We start from the raw sequence: 17,520 nt of genomic DNA, 5'->3' as shown, positions 1-17,520 counted from the left end.
TCCCATGCCTGGTGATGTGCTTCCAGCAAAGGCACACCACCTAAACCTCCCCCAAATAGCGCCACCTACCGGGAACCAAGGATTCAAATACCCTAGCCTCTGGGAGCTGCTTCTCATTCAAACCACCTCAGGGGAAGAACCACCCTGAATATGAGCAACTCCCCATCAGGTGGGGTCCCAGAGTGGAGAAAAAAAGAAAAAGAAAGAGACCACAAACTGAGCATCAGAATTTGTCTCTCTCTCTGCTTCTGGCTTCCAGATGCAATGTGTCCAGTGCTCTCCTGCTGCCAAGATTTTCCGGGCATGGTGGGCTATATCCCTTCTCAAACCACAAGCAAAAATAAAGCTTCCTGCCTTAAGCAGTGTCTTAGTGCTTAGCGCTTAGTGTCTTAGTTAGTTTTACTGCGGTGAAGTGACACCATGACCAAGGCAACTCTTAAAAAGGTCAACATGTAATTGGGCTGGCTTACAGGTTCAGAGGTTCAGTCCATTATCATCAAAGCAGGAAGCACGGTAGCATCTAGACAGGCATGGCACTGAAGGGGTGTCTACATCTTGTTCCAAAGGCAAACAGGAAAAGACTGCTATCTTCCAGGTAGCTAGGAGGAGGGTCTCATCACCTTCCACCACAGTGACTTACTTCCTCCAACAAGGCCACACCTACTCCAACAATGCCACACCTCTTAATAGTGCCTTGCCCTGGGCCAAGCATATTCAAACCACCACACACAGTTTCTTGTCCATATTTATTCACAACGATGAGAAAAGTAACTGACAGTGAGCCCCTTGAATTCCTAGCCAATTGTTTTCATTTTATTGATACCTACATTAATGGCTAAGGCCTGCCCATGGTTCCTTCAGGTTCTGAAGCTGAGCCAGGTTCAGAGGTCCTGTCCTGTCCTGTCCACTTGAACCCCAGCTCCTGACTGCTCCCCACCCCCAAGTTTACCCCAGAACACTAACTCGCCTGGTCTTCTCACTTAGCCTGTAAGCCAAGGCTGCCAGAGAAAGCTTGCTGAACAGTAAATAAAGAAAGCAGGGTGGGAGAGGAAGGTTCAGTAACCATAAATCTCTTTAGAATTTTAAAAGGAGCTGGGGAATATTGACACGAATTAAATCCAATAAAACATTCATTTAATTAAACTTTAAATGATCCAAATATTTGCTGTTTGGTTAATATTTGTGTAGCTGACAGGAGCAGAATTACGATGCTTCCGCGGGTACTCACGCATTCTAATTTTGCACGAGTCTTTCCTGCACACAGTGTATGTCTTCATACATACAAATGATGAGGACCTCAACCGACAAAGATGCATCATCCAGCCACTGAGCCAAGAGGGTCACAGAAGGTTCCCACTACCCTGACCCCAGGATGTTTGCCTTGTTTGTATTTGGACCTATGTTCCAGACCTTTTGTGAAAGTTGGGACCCTGGGGGGTCCCATGAAGGAGGGGGTTCTACAGTTCATGTTGGAGTCCTATACTACATGAAAGCCAGTGCTGGCCATGCAGAACTCTAACCCTTCAGATTGCCCGCCTCTCATCCTCTCCTTTGCACTACCCTACTTTGAAATTCCCAGGTCCCTCCTTATCTTGGAAGGCAACAGTTCCCAAGCCTCACAGAAGCCTCAAGGATGCCCACTATACTCACAAGAGTCCACAGAGGCCAAGCAGAGGGGCCCCTCTGTGTGTTAGCTAGCTAGGGATGTGACGCAGGCATCTGGGGAAACCACAGCAGAGAAGTAGAGTGCGAGGGAACAGGAGAAGCCTTGTCTCCTGCAAACTCTGTGATGATCACCTGGCCCAGTCTTTCTAGTCTTGATGGAGGTCAGATGCAGAGAGTGGTGATCCCTTTAGTACCTAGCCTCACTTCTTCTCCAGAGGCCCTGAGAAAGAGGCAACTGAAAATCCCTCCATTTGGTAAGCCTGGTCCATGCTGGCAAGCCCACAGTCCACAGGCGTGGATGTTCTGGGTTTAAACAGAGAGCTTCTCTGAGCAGCTTCATCCCAGCCGGCCTCCAGGCTGGATTCTAGGGAAGTGGCATGGCCTCTCCTGCTCCACATAGTTCCAACCAGCTGGACCTCCAGGGTACAAAGGTCAGCCCTGCCCCCATCCAAACTGAGCCTCCCACAAGCCCTCTCAGCCATTAGCACATTACTATGGGGAACAGACTGCTATAGGAGTGTATAGTATCCTTCAAAACCCCTCAGGATCCCTCCCTCTACATACCTGGGAGACTCTCTTCTCATGCCCATAGTCCCTGGGAGCAAAAGCAGCATTGCACCCATCTTCTTGTTCCCAGAGCACAGTGGTCATCTGATGAGGAAGAGATCCTTTCTCCAGCTGAGAGCCCTGGCACCTGAGCTCCAAAGCCCCCACAGCTCAGGGGGAGCTGCACAATAGTTCCATCAAATTCTCTCTTCTCTGTCTGTCTGTCTGTGTCTGTCTGTATGTATGTATGTCTGTCTCTGTGTGTGTGTGTGTTTCTGTCTTTTATCTGTCCCTCCTTTCCTCCCTCCCTCCTTTTCTCTCTTCTTTTTTTCTTTCTCCTTCCATTTTTCTTCCTTTTCCTCCCTCTTTTTCTTCCTCCTTCCCCCTCCCCATTCTTCCTCCCTGCCTCCTTTCCTCATCCCCCTTCCCTCACACCCCCTCCCCCACCCTCAGAGTCTGCAAAGCCTGGTTCTCGGTCTTGCCACGCAGTCTGCACCCTCTGTTTCCCTACCCTGAGCAGTAGCACTCCTGGCCCGGAGGTGGGAGGGCAGCAGGCCGGCCGTGATTTAAGAGGAAACTTGAAATGCACCACTATAATGTTTGTGAAATATTATGCCGCCCGAGTCCGCATCCATCACCCGGTGCTTATCTTTCCTCGCACTGGCTCCTTCGCTCCACTCACATTTTTCCTCGGAGTGACCACCCCTGCCCGCCGCCGCCGCCAGCCTCTCGGCTCTCGAACCTCCTCTATTTTCATTTTCTCTGTTGTTCACCCATCCATCCAACAAACACCAAGGGAACGCCTTGTGTACCGCTCGATCGTCTTCACAGGCCCAGGGCAGGGCCTCTAAGTGGCAAGAAAGGGACTTGGCTGCTGCAGATCTGACCTGAGGCACCTGCTTGCAACTCACACTCTGCAGTGCTGAACCTGCACCTCTTTTCTGTCCTGTTCCCCTCCCCCGCATCCTGGCAAGCATGGGGTCCAGATGCACAGCCTGAGGTGGTCCCGCTCTGGATCCTGGCTCCCAGCATCCCGCATAGCTCAGCTCCCAGTTTAGGCTTTGATCCCAACACTTTGAAGGGTATATCTGTCAGGAGATATATGTCCCAATACAAGGACGTAATGAGATAGGGAAGCACCTTACAGTTTTTCCAGCACCCTAGACTACATACCCACCTCCAAGCCAACCCACCTCCCCAGCCCTCGGAGGACATAGAGAAAAAGCAGGGGACACCCGTTTCATGGGACTAGCCTACTCCCATGTTTGTACTGAGCAGACTGGATTCGATTAATGTTTCATAAATCCCGAGAGTTTCAGAAAGCCTGGGGGGGGGGGTGTGTAGAAATATTTTTAGATCCTTCTATGTTTGCCTAAAAAGTGACCAGTCTCCATTCCAGTTGGCAAGGAAAAATGGCAAAGATTCATAATTTGGCCTGCCTGAAGAAAAGTAAATAAATAAATACATAATAATGAAAGGCCACAGTGCACGGTCGCAGAGCAGAAATCCAAACTCAAGCGCAGTGAATCTTCAGACAGACACAGACTTTCAAAGGTCAGCCGGTTCATTCTCCAGACCTCAGACAGTGCAACCTTTAAGCTACCCCCAGATGGATGACATACCTGTCGGCTCACCAACAGACCTTGACTGTGCGTAGCAGGTCCAACTTCATTAAGCCAGAGCTCTCCAAGCGGCATACCATGCCCCACAACTGGCTCTGTGATCTCTCTGCTGGGTGGACCTTAAGGGGCCTGGCAACCGGTGTTTTCAAGTCCGCTCACGAACCCATGGCGCAGATGTTTCCCCTCCACCATAGCCAGGTTCCTGACTGGTTTTGACACGTGGAACCTTTCAGATATTAGGCATCATTGTGACCGATCACCCAGCAAGGATGTCTATCCGTGTATTTAGCCGGCACATTATAAACCAATTCTGGGGGCCCTGCCCTTGAGTGAATCCATACCTAGAGTTGGGATTTGACCTCTGTGTCTGCCTCTGACCACTCTCCCCTCTCCTCTTCTTCCTCTACAGAGGTGATTCAACTGAGCCTCGCCCCTGAGGACAAGGTCAGTGTGACAACTGTGACTGTGGGTCTAAGCACGGTGCTGACCTGTGCTATTCGTGGAGACCTGAGACCACCAATCATCTGGAAACGCAACGGGATCACTCTGAGCTTCCTGGGTCTGGAAGACATCAATGTAAGTCACCAAGTGCTGGTGTATGTTCCAGGGATGCCAACTTGTGGGGCACCGGGTGGCAATAATGGCAGAGGGCTTCCTTTTAATAGGTCCATACTCAGCCTGACAGCTTTAGAGGATCCAAGTCCCTGAATGAAAAGGATGCAATGAATGACAATCACCATCCTGATGTCTAGTCAAAGGACAGGGTTGATTGACCGGGAGGCACATGGCCAGGGCAGGTGGCACCTGGTCCAGGCCCTGTTTTATCAAAGGCCTAATACAGGCCCTAAGCCTGGGATCTGGAAGGAAACATTCTGTGTGAGCCCACTCTCATCCCTCACAGGGATGGGCCATAAACTGTCAGAGAGCACAGCCAGGAGGAAGGCTTCAGAGCCAGAGAGAGACGCTGGCCAGGAACTACAAGGAGGAGACTCCCGGTCTATCCTAGATAGAGTGTGGGCAGAAGGGTAGTTCCTATAGAGGGCAAAAATGATCAGAGTGACTGGTTGAAGGGAAGGTACATGACAGATGAAGTGGGCAGTGATAAGTGAGGCCAGAGGAGGCTTGCTTTGAGGAGCCTCTTCATTGGGTAAGAACATGCAGATTCAAAGACCTCCAAGCTGCCACCGTCTCCAGATGGACGTGTAGGTTATTCGGTCATGAGTGGCCCTGGTTTAGCATGGAACCAACCACAGTATCCAAAGGCATTTACAAACTGATGCCAACTGTGAGAGCTTCTGTATATATATAAATCCATACACCCAATATATACACACATGCACATATATGCACACACCACACAGAGACATACACACACCATAACACACACAAAAAAACAGACACACACAAAACACATACAGTACACACACTTACACACACGCACACACACAAAACGCACCATACATACATACAATACACATTCCTCATCAGAAGAGAGCAAGTGGGTAAACACATCCTGATACTGGTGTGACCAATAGGAATACTTCTGGACCCTGAAGAACCAGACAGCTAGCTCTATACCAGCTTTGTGATTTTGAGTAATCCCTGGTAAAATTATCTCTAAGAAAGCAACTTGGGAAGCCCCCCCTCCACTTCCACTGAACCTCAAGAAGGCATGGACTAATATATCAATTGGTCTAGCTTTGACAAAGGGTTGATGTGGCTACCCAGACATCAGCAATGCTACCCATGTTGGTGATATGCTGGGGTAGCTGTGGGTCTTGGGCTAAAATAAGAGGAGTACAGTTTCAAGCAGAGGAGACTGTCCTGGTCTTCTTGACTCAGGACAGAACAGTGGGTTCACAACAGGATGCTTGTGTCAGAAAAGGATGGCATGAATAGTCAGATCCTGACTCTCTATAAGGAAGCAGAGTAGGGGGCGGGGTAGAGAGCTGACCTAAACCATGTGACCACAGAGGAGACTGATTTGAGCTCCGTAGATGGTTCACAATCACTGCCATTGAGCGTGTCTTGTGGTGGAGTGAGCCTTCCATCCCTGGGGACATGCAAGCACAAGCAGAGACTGTGGTCAGCAGTGCCACCAGCCTCGAGATGGCAGCTAAACCCATGACCTGAGATGGCCAGGCCTTGCCTGAGAACATAGCAAGAAAGTTTAGTGGAGTGTGTGGATTTGTGTGTATATGTATGTGTTGAGGATGAGTATATATATTTATGTATAATTTATGTGTGCATGTGTATGTTGAGTGTGTGTGTATGTATGTATTGAGTGGGAGTGTGTGTGTGTTCTGTGTAGGGGGGATGTCAAGGTCCTTCCAGTGCTGAGTCTATCATGGTATAAGAGGTCCAGCCCAAACTATAGGTGCCATTAGAGAGTCAAGATTCCACGCCCCTTTGGGTGGAGCCTACAGATCATAAGATAAGCAGTTAGAAAAGTGTGACCACTCCAGAGTTTCTAACCTGGTAAATCTGGCTGAGGAATGTCCTCAATCATCTTGTCACACTAGGCAGGGTTATTTCCCTGAGATTTCCCCCATGTGGTATGGACAGCATCCTCTCCCCTCCATCTCTGAGTGTTGAAGCACTGTTCTGGTGGGTGCCTGGTAGACACTCCCTGAGTGGAATCCTTCATCCCTTCATCCTCTGGACCTGAGATGGCCAAGCCTTGCCCGAGATCATAGCATGAAAGTTCAGTGGTGTGTGTATGTGTGTGTGTGTGTTGAGTGTGAGTATATATATGTGTAATTTTTGTGTTTATGGGTATGTTGAGTGTGTGTGTGCATGTGTGTGTTGACTGTTGGTGTGTGTATGTTCTGGGGGGAGTGTCAAGTGCATGTGTGTGTGTGTGTGTGTGTGTGCGTGCTTGTGTATACAGAACCTCTCATAATTAGCATCCATTTACAAGCGACTTTGGCCGCTGTGACTGTCTCCTTGCTAGGCCAGGGCCTCTGGTGGCTGACTAACCTCCAGAGCGTTACTTGGTGCTCTATTTAAACACATCAGAAATAAAAGCAGAGGCAAACGCTCCTTAGTGCACTTGCCGTCAGTTAATTAAATTACTCAAACATGCCTCCAGCACCAACTCGATTGCATTTCTCCTTTTCAAATCAGGTTAGCAATTTGGATAATTGTGGGTGCAACCAGAGATTAATGGTCCCTCGTTACCTCCCCAGAAACACTTGCTCATGGTTGAGTCGGTAGCCTGCAAATAGGCCGAGGCGGGTCCGTGCTTCTCAGATGCCCCATAGACAGGTGCAGGGCGGCAACTGCTCCACGGGAGTCCTCACTTCATGCAATCACACTCATACAATGCCCATGCCCGCCTCCTCTACATGGGGGAGAGGGGAGCACCACCTGCTAACGATGAGCATAGATAGGCTGTGGTTTCAAAGGGGTTTGAGTCTCAGCTTATCACTTCATTGAGTGACCTTGGAAAGGGCCCCTGACCTTTTTGAGTCTCAATGTTCCTCATCTGTGATATGGAGATAAATGAGAGAGGGTACTTGCCTGGTAGATTTACAGAGATGAGATGCGTGGAACATTCTTGACGGGCTACTCTATGAATGCCATTATCACCTTCTTCTTAACATCGTTAATATTAAGCTGACCATGTGTGGGAAACACCCAGCTCAGTACCAGGCACCCAGAAGGTTTGCAGCAGCCTCCTCCCTCACTCCCAGGAGAGAGGAGGCCATCCAGGAATTAGTCAGGACAAAGAGAGTAGCAGCCAGATCCTTAGAAAGCCTGGGGCATTTATGAAGCAAGAATTCACCAGGGGAGAACAGCCCAGAAGGACCAAAGATTCTGAGGTTCTCAGGGTTTCCAGAGCCTCTTGGCCATCCCAGCATCCGCTCCCCCTGCCACTGTGAATGCTGAAATACAATCAACAGAGTTGTAATTAATGTCTGGTACCCAACATGGCTTCCAACCAAGGCAGCGGCTCAGCCTTCCAAACCCGAGGCAGGGAGATTAGAAACACAAAAAGGTGTGGGGCTCCTTTCTTTGTCATTTGTATGAGACATCTTGATTGGCAAGAAAATATTAATCACTTTTCCACTACTCTCTTAATGAGACGCTTTCATGGGCAACAAAATATTAATTTGTCTTGTCTTATCTGTTAAGAATTCTGTTAATGAATTCAGTCACAGAGCTATTAGAGAATGCCATCCTAATGACACATGTAATTAAACTTTTCTGACTTGCAAACATCAAAGATGCCTTGCGCATCAGAATAATATTTGATCAGAAAGTCAATGCTCCCCTCTAGCCCGGAGGCGAGCGATGAACCGCCTGTGTTCTGCGGAGAGTGCCGCACCCTGCTTGCCAGTCATTTCAGCATTGATTTGCTTACAAAGTGCCAGTGAGCCGCAAAAGCCCCGTGCTGGGGCCCAGAGCAAAGACGCTGTCCCCAGCACACAGGGAAGGGCAGAGCTTCTACAAACACCTGTTAGAAGGGCTGTAGAGCCACCCAGACTGGGACTTCCTGTAACCAGGAAAAGCAAGAGAGAGAGCAATAGAAGGGGACCACTTGGGGACAGACCCCCCAAAGGGCCAGGAATACTAATGTTAGCAGCCTTTGCTGTTTCCCCATAGACATGGGGAAGCTACTGGGTTTTGGTCATGGAGTAATGTTCGCAAATGCAGCCGTTTCACAGAACCAGAGACTTTCCATCCTAAACTTGAACATGTCTCCAAGCGGAGTCCCAAGTAACGTGGGACCCAGAACAAGAGGGAGGCCCACGGCTGCTCTTGGGTCTTTCCCCTCTCTTAAGTCTGCCCAGGACACATTCAGAGCGGCTACAGTGGTTCCTGCTCAAGGTTCCCTCCATGTGGCTGCGGCTCCATTGATAGGACCTGTCAGAAAGTCCACTGTGGACCCTTCATGGCCTCTGCAGGAGTACTGCCCTCACCAGTGCACCATATGCATATAGCTTCAGCTTCACCCCAAGCAGCTTATAACAGCAGACAACCCCAAAAGAAGGTGCCGCACACCCTGAAGCAGCAGCTGGGCAGTGACAGCCACAGCACCCCCTGCAAGAGGCTCCTGGGTTACAATATGCCTCCCTCTCGAAGCAGAATCAACGGTTTCCACTCTAACCTGTGGTCCCTGGAACCCGTGACTTTTGGCCTATAGTTGAGTTACTTCCAGACCACCTATTGGTTTCTGAAACTGCGATCTTTCTCATATGTCTCAGGTCTGGCCCTGAGCTCCACTCACCTCACCCCTCGGGGATCTACGGCTACTGGCACTGACCCAAAAGCTGTCTTCTGCAGTCAGGCTGCCCCAAAGGGTGCGTTCACACTATTATCTGGTAGAGGAAGAAGAGGAGACCTTGATCCCCACCCCCACCTCCAGCCCATGCCGTGATACCCCCACAGGCTATCCTACTGTGAACATCAGAAGCCACCAGCCAGAGCTTCCTTGTCTCTGTTCTATACAAGTGACACACAGAGCTTGCTATCTCTGTTCTATCCAGAAACTGTGTCACTCATATAATGCCAGTAACAGGTGTGTCTCCCAGCAGCCAGAGCCCATGATAGGGTGTTTATGCTGGAGAGAGTTGCTCAGCCCAGACACAAGGATATATCCTAGGGACCAGAAAGATGTCTATAGGTGTCCCATTAGAAAGGGGGAAGGTTACACTCTACAAGGTCTCCCTGTCCTGAGAGTCACACAGCTCAGTGATAAAGAAGCCACTTTGGACTCTGGGATTTATATGTTTGTGTGTGTGTGTGTGTGTGTGTGTGTGTGTGTGTGCCCTGCACAGAAGCCAGGAAAGCATTTTTGCATTCTTACCTAGATCACAAAGAACCATGCCTCACCCTTCCCTGACTAGCTCTTCCTGCACCCTCCCATCTCCTCAAGGTTCAGAGCCAGGCTTTGGGGCTAAGCCGGGGTCTATGTCACAGACAGGGGTATATGCTACTCCCAGCCCCATACTGCACCTCTGGAGGCAGGGGATGAACGCTGCCTCACTGTCTGCACAAAGCAAACATGCAAACCCACTCTGGACCATAGCCTTCTGGTTCTCTAAGACTCCAGACCGAGTGAGAGACATCCCAGAACCCAGACTGTGTGTCATTGCCTGAATAGTGCCATGAGTCCTTTACCCCATGGCTCCTTCACTCTCCCTGCCACCCAAAGGGTCCCAGCACCTGCCCAATGAGGGAATAGAAACAGGGAGAGGACATCCCCAAAGCTGCAGAAGGTACCAGATCGGCAGAATCGCTGAGTGTTGCTGCTGGTTTTCCTGTGAATTTCCAGCTGCTCTTGCCTTAAGGTAGCAGGTACCAGACTGGTCTCTTCCCAGCAACTGCATCCCTCCTCAGTGCTGCATTGGTGGGCGGGGTTAAAGCACTCGGGAGTAGAGGAACTTCTTGGGGGCCTGCAGCCAGTCTGCCACCCAGTGGCACTCTTTGAGTTTCTTAATAACAGGACATACTTAGTGTCTGGCATTGCCATCCCCTGGGGCTGCCTCTGCCTGCCCCCCTCAACCTGCCTCAGGTCCTGAGGTCCCCCAGCTGCATCCACTTGGATATGAGGTCAGGTACGAGGTGCTGGCTCATCAGCCACTGCCCTCTGGCCCCAAGGAGGACATTCCCAAGAGGAAAAAAAAAAAAAAAGACAGAGTGTCTAAAGCATGTGTGTGTGTGTGTGTGTGTGTGTGTGTGTGTGTGTGTGTGTCTGTGTCTGTGTGTGTCTGTGTGTGTGTGTGTGTGTGTGTGTGTGTGTGTGTATCTAAGGACCAAACCCACAAGTACTGTACCTCTGAATTACATCCCCTCTCTTAGATTTTTCTCTTTAAAAAATAAAAAATGGGGGAGGGGATATGGGATAACAAGGTGCCTCAGTGGGTAAAGACAGGGACCTGCTGCCAACCATGGTGAACCACTGCACCCACATGATAGAAGGAGATAACCCAGTTATTCCTCAAGTTATCCTCTGCTTTTCACACACACACACACACTCTCTCTCGCTACAGTGCACATACCCTCTTCCATGCATGTGTGTGTGCTATGGTACACAGGCCTGCATATACACAGGTGCCTGTGTTATAGCTCACACACCCACATACACATTTAGTCACTGGGAAATAAATAAATGTTTTTAAAAAGATTTTAAAGACATCATACACTCAGTATATTTCAAATAACATGAAAGAAATAGTCTTTATTCGGCTGTAGGTTTGAGGTTTCTGTGGGTTTTTTTTTCTTCTTTTTTTTAACTGAAGCTCACTATTTGGGGCTTTCAACAGTTGGCAGGCAGAGTACAGTGATAAAAGCAGCGACACAAAGCCCACTAGAAGCAAGTATCTGTGCCATTGTTTGAAGGGTCTGTTAAAAGGCTCCCTTTCCCCCGTGGCTAAACTGTGTAAAACTGAGAACAAATATTTCTAATGAGGCTTGTGCTTGCTCTCTCCAAATGTTTCTTTGGAAGTGAGTCCTTTAAAAAAGGGGGAAAAAAAGACCAAAAAGAAAATGATTTAGGAGCTCATGACTCATTTAATTTTTATTGTCTTTGTATGAAGCGGTCGTGAATGCACTGTGGTGTGATGCGAGGCGTTTGATTAGCATGGAGAGCTGTTTGCCACACAGCAGACAGTAGCTGTCATTCCGCATTAAGATCATCTCATTAAACTCCTGGGTACATTTTGTTTTAAACTCTTGGAAAACACAGTCCTTGATGGCAGGGCCGGTTCTTTCCAGCGTGGGTCAAAGACCCTGGTGGTATCTAAACCTCCTGCCTTTTGATCTTTGGGTGGATTCACACTATTGGTATATTATCCAGAGCGATTCCTGGGCTGGGGATGTGGGTCAGCAGATGGACTGCTTGTCTTGTATGTACAAACACTGGGTTCCATCCCCAGCACTGCGTAAACAGGGCGCGGTGACCTTAGCTCATAGGCAGTAGAGGCAGGAAGATAGGAAGTTGAACGTCTTCTGTTTGCAAGTCGGAAGCCAGCCTGTGCCACTCAGACCTTGTATTAAAAAGAAAAAAAAAGGCAGACCTGGAGGTGGGGTGCCAGGTCTGTGGGGTGCCACAGTGGACGCGGGGGTCGGCCGTCCTGAGCGGCTCCCCTGGCGTTTGCTCCCTAGCTTACCTTGTTCCTCTCTTGGCGCTGCCGCCTTCAGTTCCTGACTAGACCCTGGAGGCAGAGCCCATGAACTCCTCACAGACACACTGCCCAGCCAGTGGAGGAGGCTGACCAGTGTCCCTCTTAGCTACTGCAGGTTGGAGCCTAGCCCTGGAAAGGATGCTCTCCAGAGCCTGCAGCCCCAGGACTGCACAGGAACAACTGCCGGCCTTGCCCTGTGCCCCACCCCAAGTACCTTCAGTGTTGTCTCTTTGTTACTTTTGTTGACTTTATCCAGGGCCTATGCTGCAGTCCTTGTCCAGATACACAGCTCTTCTATCTGCCTGAGTCTGTAAGGGAACTTTTTGAGAGAAGCATGTTCAGTTTGTTTGTTTGTTTGTTTGTTTTAAATAGGTTATCCTGTAGCTCAGGTAGCTAAGGTTAGCCTTGACCATCTGATCTTCCTGCCTCCTTTCACCTCCTCATTACTGGGATCACCAGCATACCTCACCACCCTTGGTTTACACAATGGAAGGGGTCAAATTCAGGGCTTCATACATGCTGGGCAAGAATTCACCAACTTAGTGAGACCCTTTCCCTGACATCTTCAGTTTGGAAAGGTATTATTACTCTTTTTCCAAAGGGTGTACTGGTTTATACCCCTTCCAACAGTGTGTAAAAGTTTTAAGTACCAGGTCAAAGGGAGATATCCTGATCAAAAATCTCTTGGTTCCTACCAAAAAATAAAAATGTAATTTAAAAAAAAAAGTCATCTTGGAATGTTCTAATGATGGTAGTTGGCTATCATGGAACAGGTTGAAACCAGGGGCTGTTAACCCATTAAGCCTTCTCACCCTGGGGACTTGTGACCCAAGTGCACTTGGGGAAGAATGCCTTGCAGATGAAAACAATTGGTTAAAGTGAATCTGAGACTCCAATTGATACTGTCACACACATCCTGATACCCAAGTCCTTTCCCACCCCTTGCACACACTGACAATTAGCCACGGACCCAAAGCCCCCCTTAGGGGCTCAGGTACCTGGCCGGAGGACCCAACAGCTACGTTATGCCTCATGACACTGCAGCCAGAGGAGTGTGCCATGTTGACAGTTTCCAGCAGGGAAAATACAGAAGTAAATCTGTCAGAAGGCATCAGCAGAACCCAGAGAATTCCAAGCAAGATGCCTCCTGAGGCCCCTTCCCAGTGAAGCCCCAGATGAGCTGTTTTCTGTCATCAGTATACACTAGTGTGGCCAGTCCTTGGTGCCCAGAGATCTTTCAGGAGCCTCATCAGAACCTGCCCTGTAGATGACCTTTATTCAGCCTGCAGTCCAGCAGGAAGCAAGCTAGGCCCCACTTTGTCTGAAGACCGCACATAAACAAAGACTCCTAAGAACATTCTAGGGACTTAGGCACCGTCTGTCTACAGAGGAGGGCAAGAGTTAGCAGTTTCTTTGAGTTGTGGTAAATCTTGATGCCCCTCCTTTCAGGCATATGACATAAGGAACAGCATCCTAAGGTACACATCCCTCCAGTCAGTTGTCATACCAAAGTTCGCTATGTGGCGTGAACCAAATGGCTCACCAAGGACAACACCGTGATGGAGAAATATGAGATACCTACCTTCTTTGAACTCAGTCATGGAGAGAGTAGTCATTCCAGACATCCAGTGACCACTCATGCCCCAAGGTCTTGAGAGCTCTCCCTCCAGAAGGGGGTGTCTTCTTACATACCTCTGATCCCCTTTCCTGGTCTTGAACCTGAAGTGGGCAGGACAGCCCAAGCCTGGGAGCCCGGGGTGCCTACAAATGCAGTTACCCTCTTCAGCCTTCAGTGGCCACCCAGAATGTTGCTGTGATATCCTTTATACAAAAGGATCTTGAGCAAGAGGACAGGTTTGGCAGGCCTCTGCAGAGTGTCAGATCTGTTCTTGGAGGAACTAGGAGAGATAAGACAACACAGGCACCCCAACATAAATGGCCAGCTGTAGAGAACTGGCAGGTTGTGGTGTGTGTGTGTGTGTGTAGGACAGAAGATAACTTGTAGGAGCTGGTTCTCTCCTTCTACCATATAGGTTCCAGTAATCCAAATCAGACCATCAGGCTTAGTTAAGTCCCTTTAACTACTGATGCCACCTCCTCAACTTTTGACCCTGTCTATAATCCCAGTGCAATGCCGGGATTATAGATATGCAGTACTAGGTTCATGGAGTGCTAGAGATTGAGCTCAGGGCTTTCTCATGTTCAAAACATGTGTTTATATGGATGCTGTAGTTTATGCCAATGCATGCATGGGAACACCATTGGTCTGCATACTAAAGATATGATTTATATCTCTGAGTACTGGCCACCACCAGGCTCCCACATGTCACTCACGGTAGGGAACATATTGACTAGCAAGATGCCAGAATGAATGATTTGTTTTTTAGGAGCTAGAATCAAGCCAGTGTGGAATCAGAGACCCCTGTTTATACCTTCTTCCCCAAAGAGAACCAGAGGTTCTTCTTAGGTTTGTTTGTTGGTTGGTTGGTTGGTTGGTTGGTTTTGTGTGTTAGTGTTGTGTCTTTATGTATACGTATGCACCATGTGCACATCTGGTACCCAGGAGGCCAGAAGAGAATGTCAGATCTCCTGGAGCTGGAGTTAGAGATGATGGTGAGCTGTCATGTGGGTGCTGGGTCTCAAACCTGGGTCCTCTGGAAGAGCAGCCAGTACTTTTAACCACTGAGCCATCTCTCCACCCCCATAACCACACCCACACCCACACCCACTCCCCAGTGACGCTTCTTGGAAGAGTGGGGTTGGAAAGTTCTGAACAAATGTCTCCACGCTGAGCTTCAGCTTGTAACTTTGACAGTATGGTTAAGCTGAACTTTAGTGTCACCCTGGAGTCCTCGTGTTTAATGCTGAGTCACCAAATACTCAGCCTTGGTGGCTCATCGTAGCATTACTTATTCCTGACTCCAGCGTGTCACTATGGAAGCATCCCCCGCCTCCTCTCTGTTTAACTACTGTTTAATACTGAAGTCTCATCTAATTACTTTCTTTAATAAGGGCAAATACTTAGAAAATCGCTTTTTAATAGACAAACATCATGTCTTTAAGTAAAATTGTCTCTTCCCCCCAAAAATGGATGTGCACCCATACAAAGAATGGTCTGATCTGGCATCTGTTTATTTCTGGAAGGAACTTTGATTTTGCTAATACATTTCTATGTATCAGAGGAAAGAAGCTATCCATAAAAAAACAATTACAGAGATGCAATCAAGCATTGATAGCAGTATTCAGACACATCTCAGGAAGTATTCAGAAGAGGAAAGATTGCAGGCTTAGTTTTATGTAGCTTCTTATAAATCAATGTTTAAAGTAATTCTCTCACATCCAATGAGGTAATTTGATTTCTGCAGCCAGTATTCATATCCAGAAAACAATATGCATTCCGTTCTGTAATTATATGATGTCTATTGTTTTAGCCTAGAGAGATTATTTTATTTATTACAGAGGCGGGCTCTCCCAGAGCTGACACCACAGGCGGTGGTGCTGTGCTCTGTACTTAACAAAAGAGCTCTAAAGCATCTGGCCGGCTCCCTGGTCCCCTCCAGGCTGGTATGACTCCTCCCACTGGCTCACTACCGCAGGGGCATGCTCCTCTTACAGGGAGCAGGGACTTGTTCTTGAGAAGCAAGAGAAGCAGGCAGAAGCTGAGAGACTCTTTCTGAGTTGACAGTTAACAGTCTGGGGCTCTTGCACAGGGGTTTCTGTCTGCTGCTGCCCTGAGCCAAACCTCCAGTCTATCCTAGATACCCCGAGGGCTACATGACAGAGAAGAGATAGGCAGGACTTCCACCAGACCTTGGAAGATGGCTCAGTCACTGAAGTGCCTAAGGTTGATGAGAACCTAACTTTAACCCCTAGAACCCCTGGAAAAGCCATGTGTGGAGCCGTATGTATGTAATCCCAGCACTGGGAAGGCAGAGGCAGAAGGATCCTGGGGTTCCCTGGCCAGCTAGCACAGCCACCTCAGCAAGCTGCAGGCCGATGCAGAGACCCCGAAGTGGCACCTAAGGAATGACAGCCTGTGTTGACTTCTCACCTCTATATGTACCTGCACATACACAACTGTACATATATGTGCCTGAATACGTGGGACCAATCTGTTGCCATTCTGCCGCCCCCTTTGTTGTGACCAATCCCATGTTTTGACCTTGCACAGCTAATCAACACTTAATCAGATTCAAAGGCAGGAGCGGGACACTCAGACTTCCATAGGAGAGAACCAGAACTCGACTGTATCCCTGCAGGACGCCTCACTTGGTAGCTTACTGCCCATTCACTAACCGCCACCAAATGTGAACGGCTGGCTTCAGCTCTGGGGACACAGCAGTGAGCACAGAGTTGAAGCATCCCCTCCTCCTCTTGCAGCTTAAATTGAGTGGGTTTCATAGGTGGCAAACAGTAACAAGGCATTGTGATGCAAAGAAGAAGGGGTTGGAATGGCGGTGGGGTAAGAGGTGAGCGCTCCTTGGAGGAGACAGAGATAAATAACAGCCTGGGGGACAGAGTGGGGAGGACAGCGACTGCGAGGGAAAGGCTCCCGTAATCCTGTCCAGGATGGGCAGGAATCCTAGGGCTAGGGCAGAGTGACTGGAAAGCACAGAAGGTGGAAAGCACTGCCACTGTCCCCCAGGCCCGGTCATGATGAGCGCCCTCTGGCGGTTGCTTGAAAAAGCCTGTTCTGTGGGAAGCCATGTGGGTAAGCAGGGAGACAAAGGTCTCGGTTCCCCAGATGAGACCCTGGTGGCTGGGTGCAGGGTGTCACGAATAGAGGCTTCAAGAGAGATCAGATGTTTTCAAATAGATCCTACTGACTCCTCCACGGAGCTGGGCGTCTGCTTTATGTTTGGGTGTTTTCCCAGAAGATAAAATGAGGTGATGTAAATCTGGAGATGTTCAAGTCCTTTATATAAAATGGGACAGCATTTGCATACCTATTTGTACCCTGCCCTGAGCCTTCTCTACGTGATGTGTGTGGTGTGGCATGGTATTGAGACTACATAAACAGTTATTGTGTTATACTCTTCAGGGAATGTTGACAAGAACAAAAGTCTGCACAGGCAGCTTTTTTTCCTATTTTCTTCGCTAACTATCTCTAGATATAGAGCACCGGGCAGTTGGGGGCAGCAGGGAGCTGGCCACATATCAGATCCTGACACAAGTAACCTCTTGAATTCTGTGTGCTGATGTTAATGGGGTACCACTCTCAGATGATTCCTGGAAGTTTGACTTTAGACAGCTGCCTTACCTAGACCCCTTCTAAGCCTCCAAAATGCTGTGACACGGGTGACTAGCAACCCTGACAAAGCAGGGACCCTAGGATGGGACCACTGGAGTCTGAGGTTACCTTCAAGGACCCTAACAAGGCTGTGATGAGGAGAATCAAGAAAAATTCAAATGACCCTGCACTAGACCCAGCAAACAGCTCGGGTTCTGCACATTAGGATGGAGTCTACCTGCATCTGACCATGTGAAGCATTGAGTTTCCCCCACACACCAAGGATGAGTTACACACACCCCTATACACACACCAGGCTGCACCC

General features: G+C 48.9%; 1 protein-coding gene across 2 annotated transcripts in view; it reads left to right on the top strand.

The window, feature by feature from the left end:
• The window catches only part of Fstl4 (follistatin like 4), a 411,964-nt gene that overhangs the window by 356,175 nt on the left and 38,269 nt on the right, over window positions 1-17,520 (top strand). For both annotated transcript variants that reach the window (XM_052197362.1, XM_052197361.1), the window contains one exon: window positions 4,243-4,409. In XM_052197362.1, the coding sequence (XP_052053322.1) occupies window positions 4,243-4,409 (167 nt within the window). The remainder of the gene's footprint in view (window positions 1-4,242; window positions 4,410-17,520) is intronic.

The sequence above is a fragment of the Apodemus sylvaticus genome, chromosome 10, assembly GCF_947179515.1.
Source record: "Apodemus sylvaticus chromosome 10, mApoSyl1.1, whole genome shotgun sequence".
In the NCBI taxonomy this organism is placed as follows: Eukaryota; Metazoa; Chordata; class Mammalia; order Rodentia; family Muridae; genus Apodemus; species Apodemus sylvaticus.
Note: the sequence above shows the minus strand (reverse complement) of the source record. Positions and strands in the feature narration are given on the sequence as shown.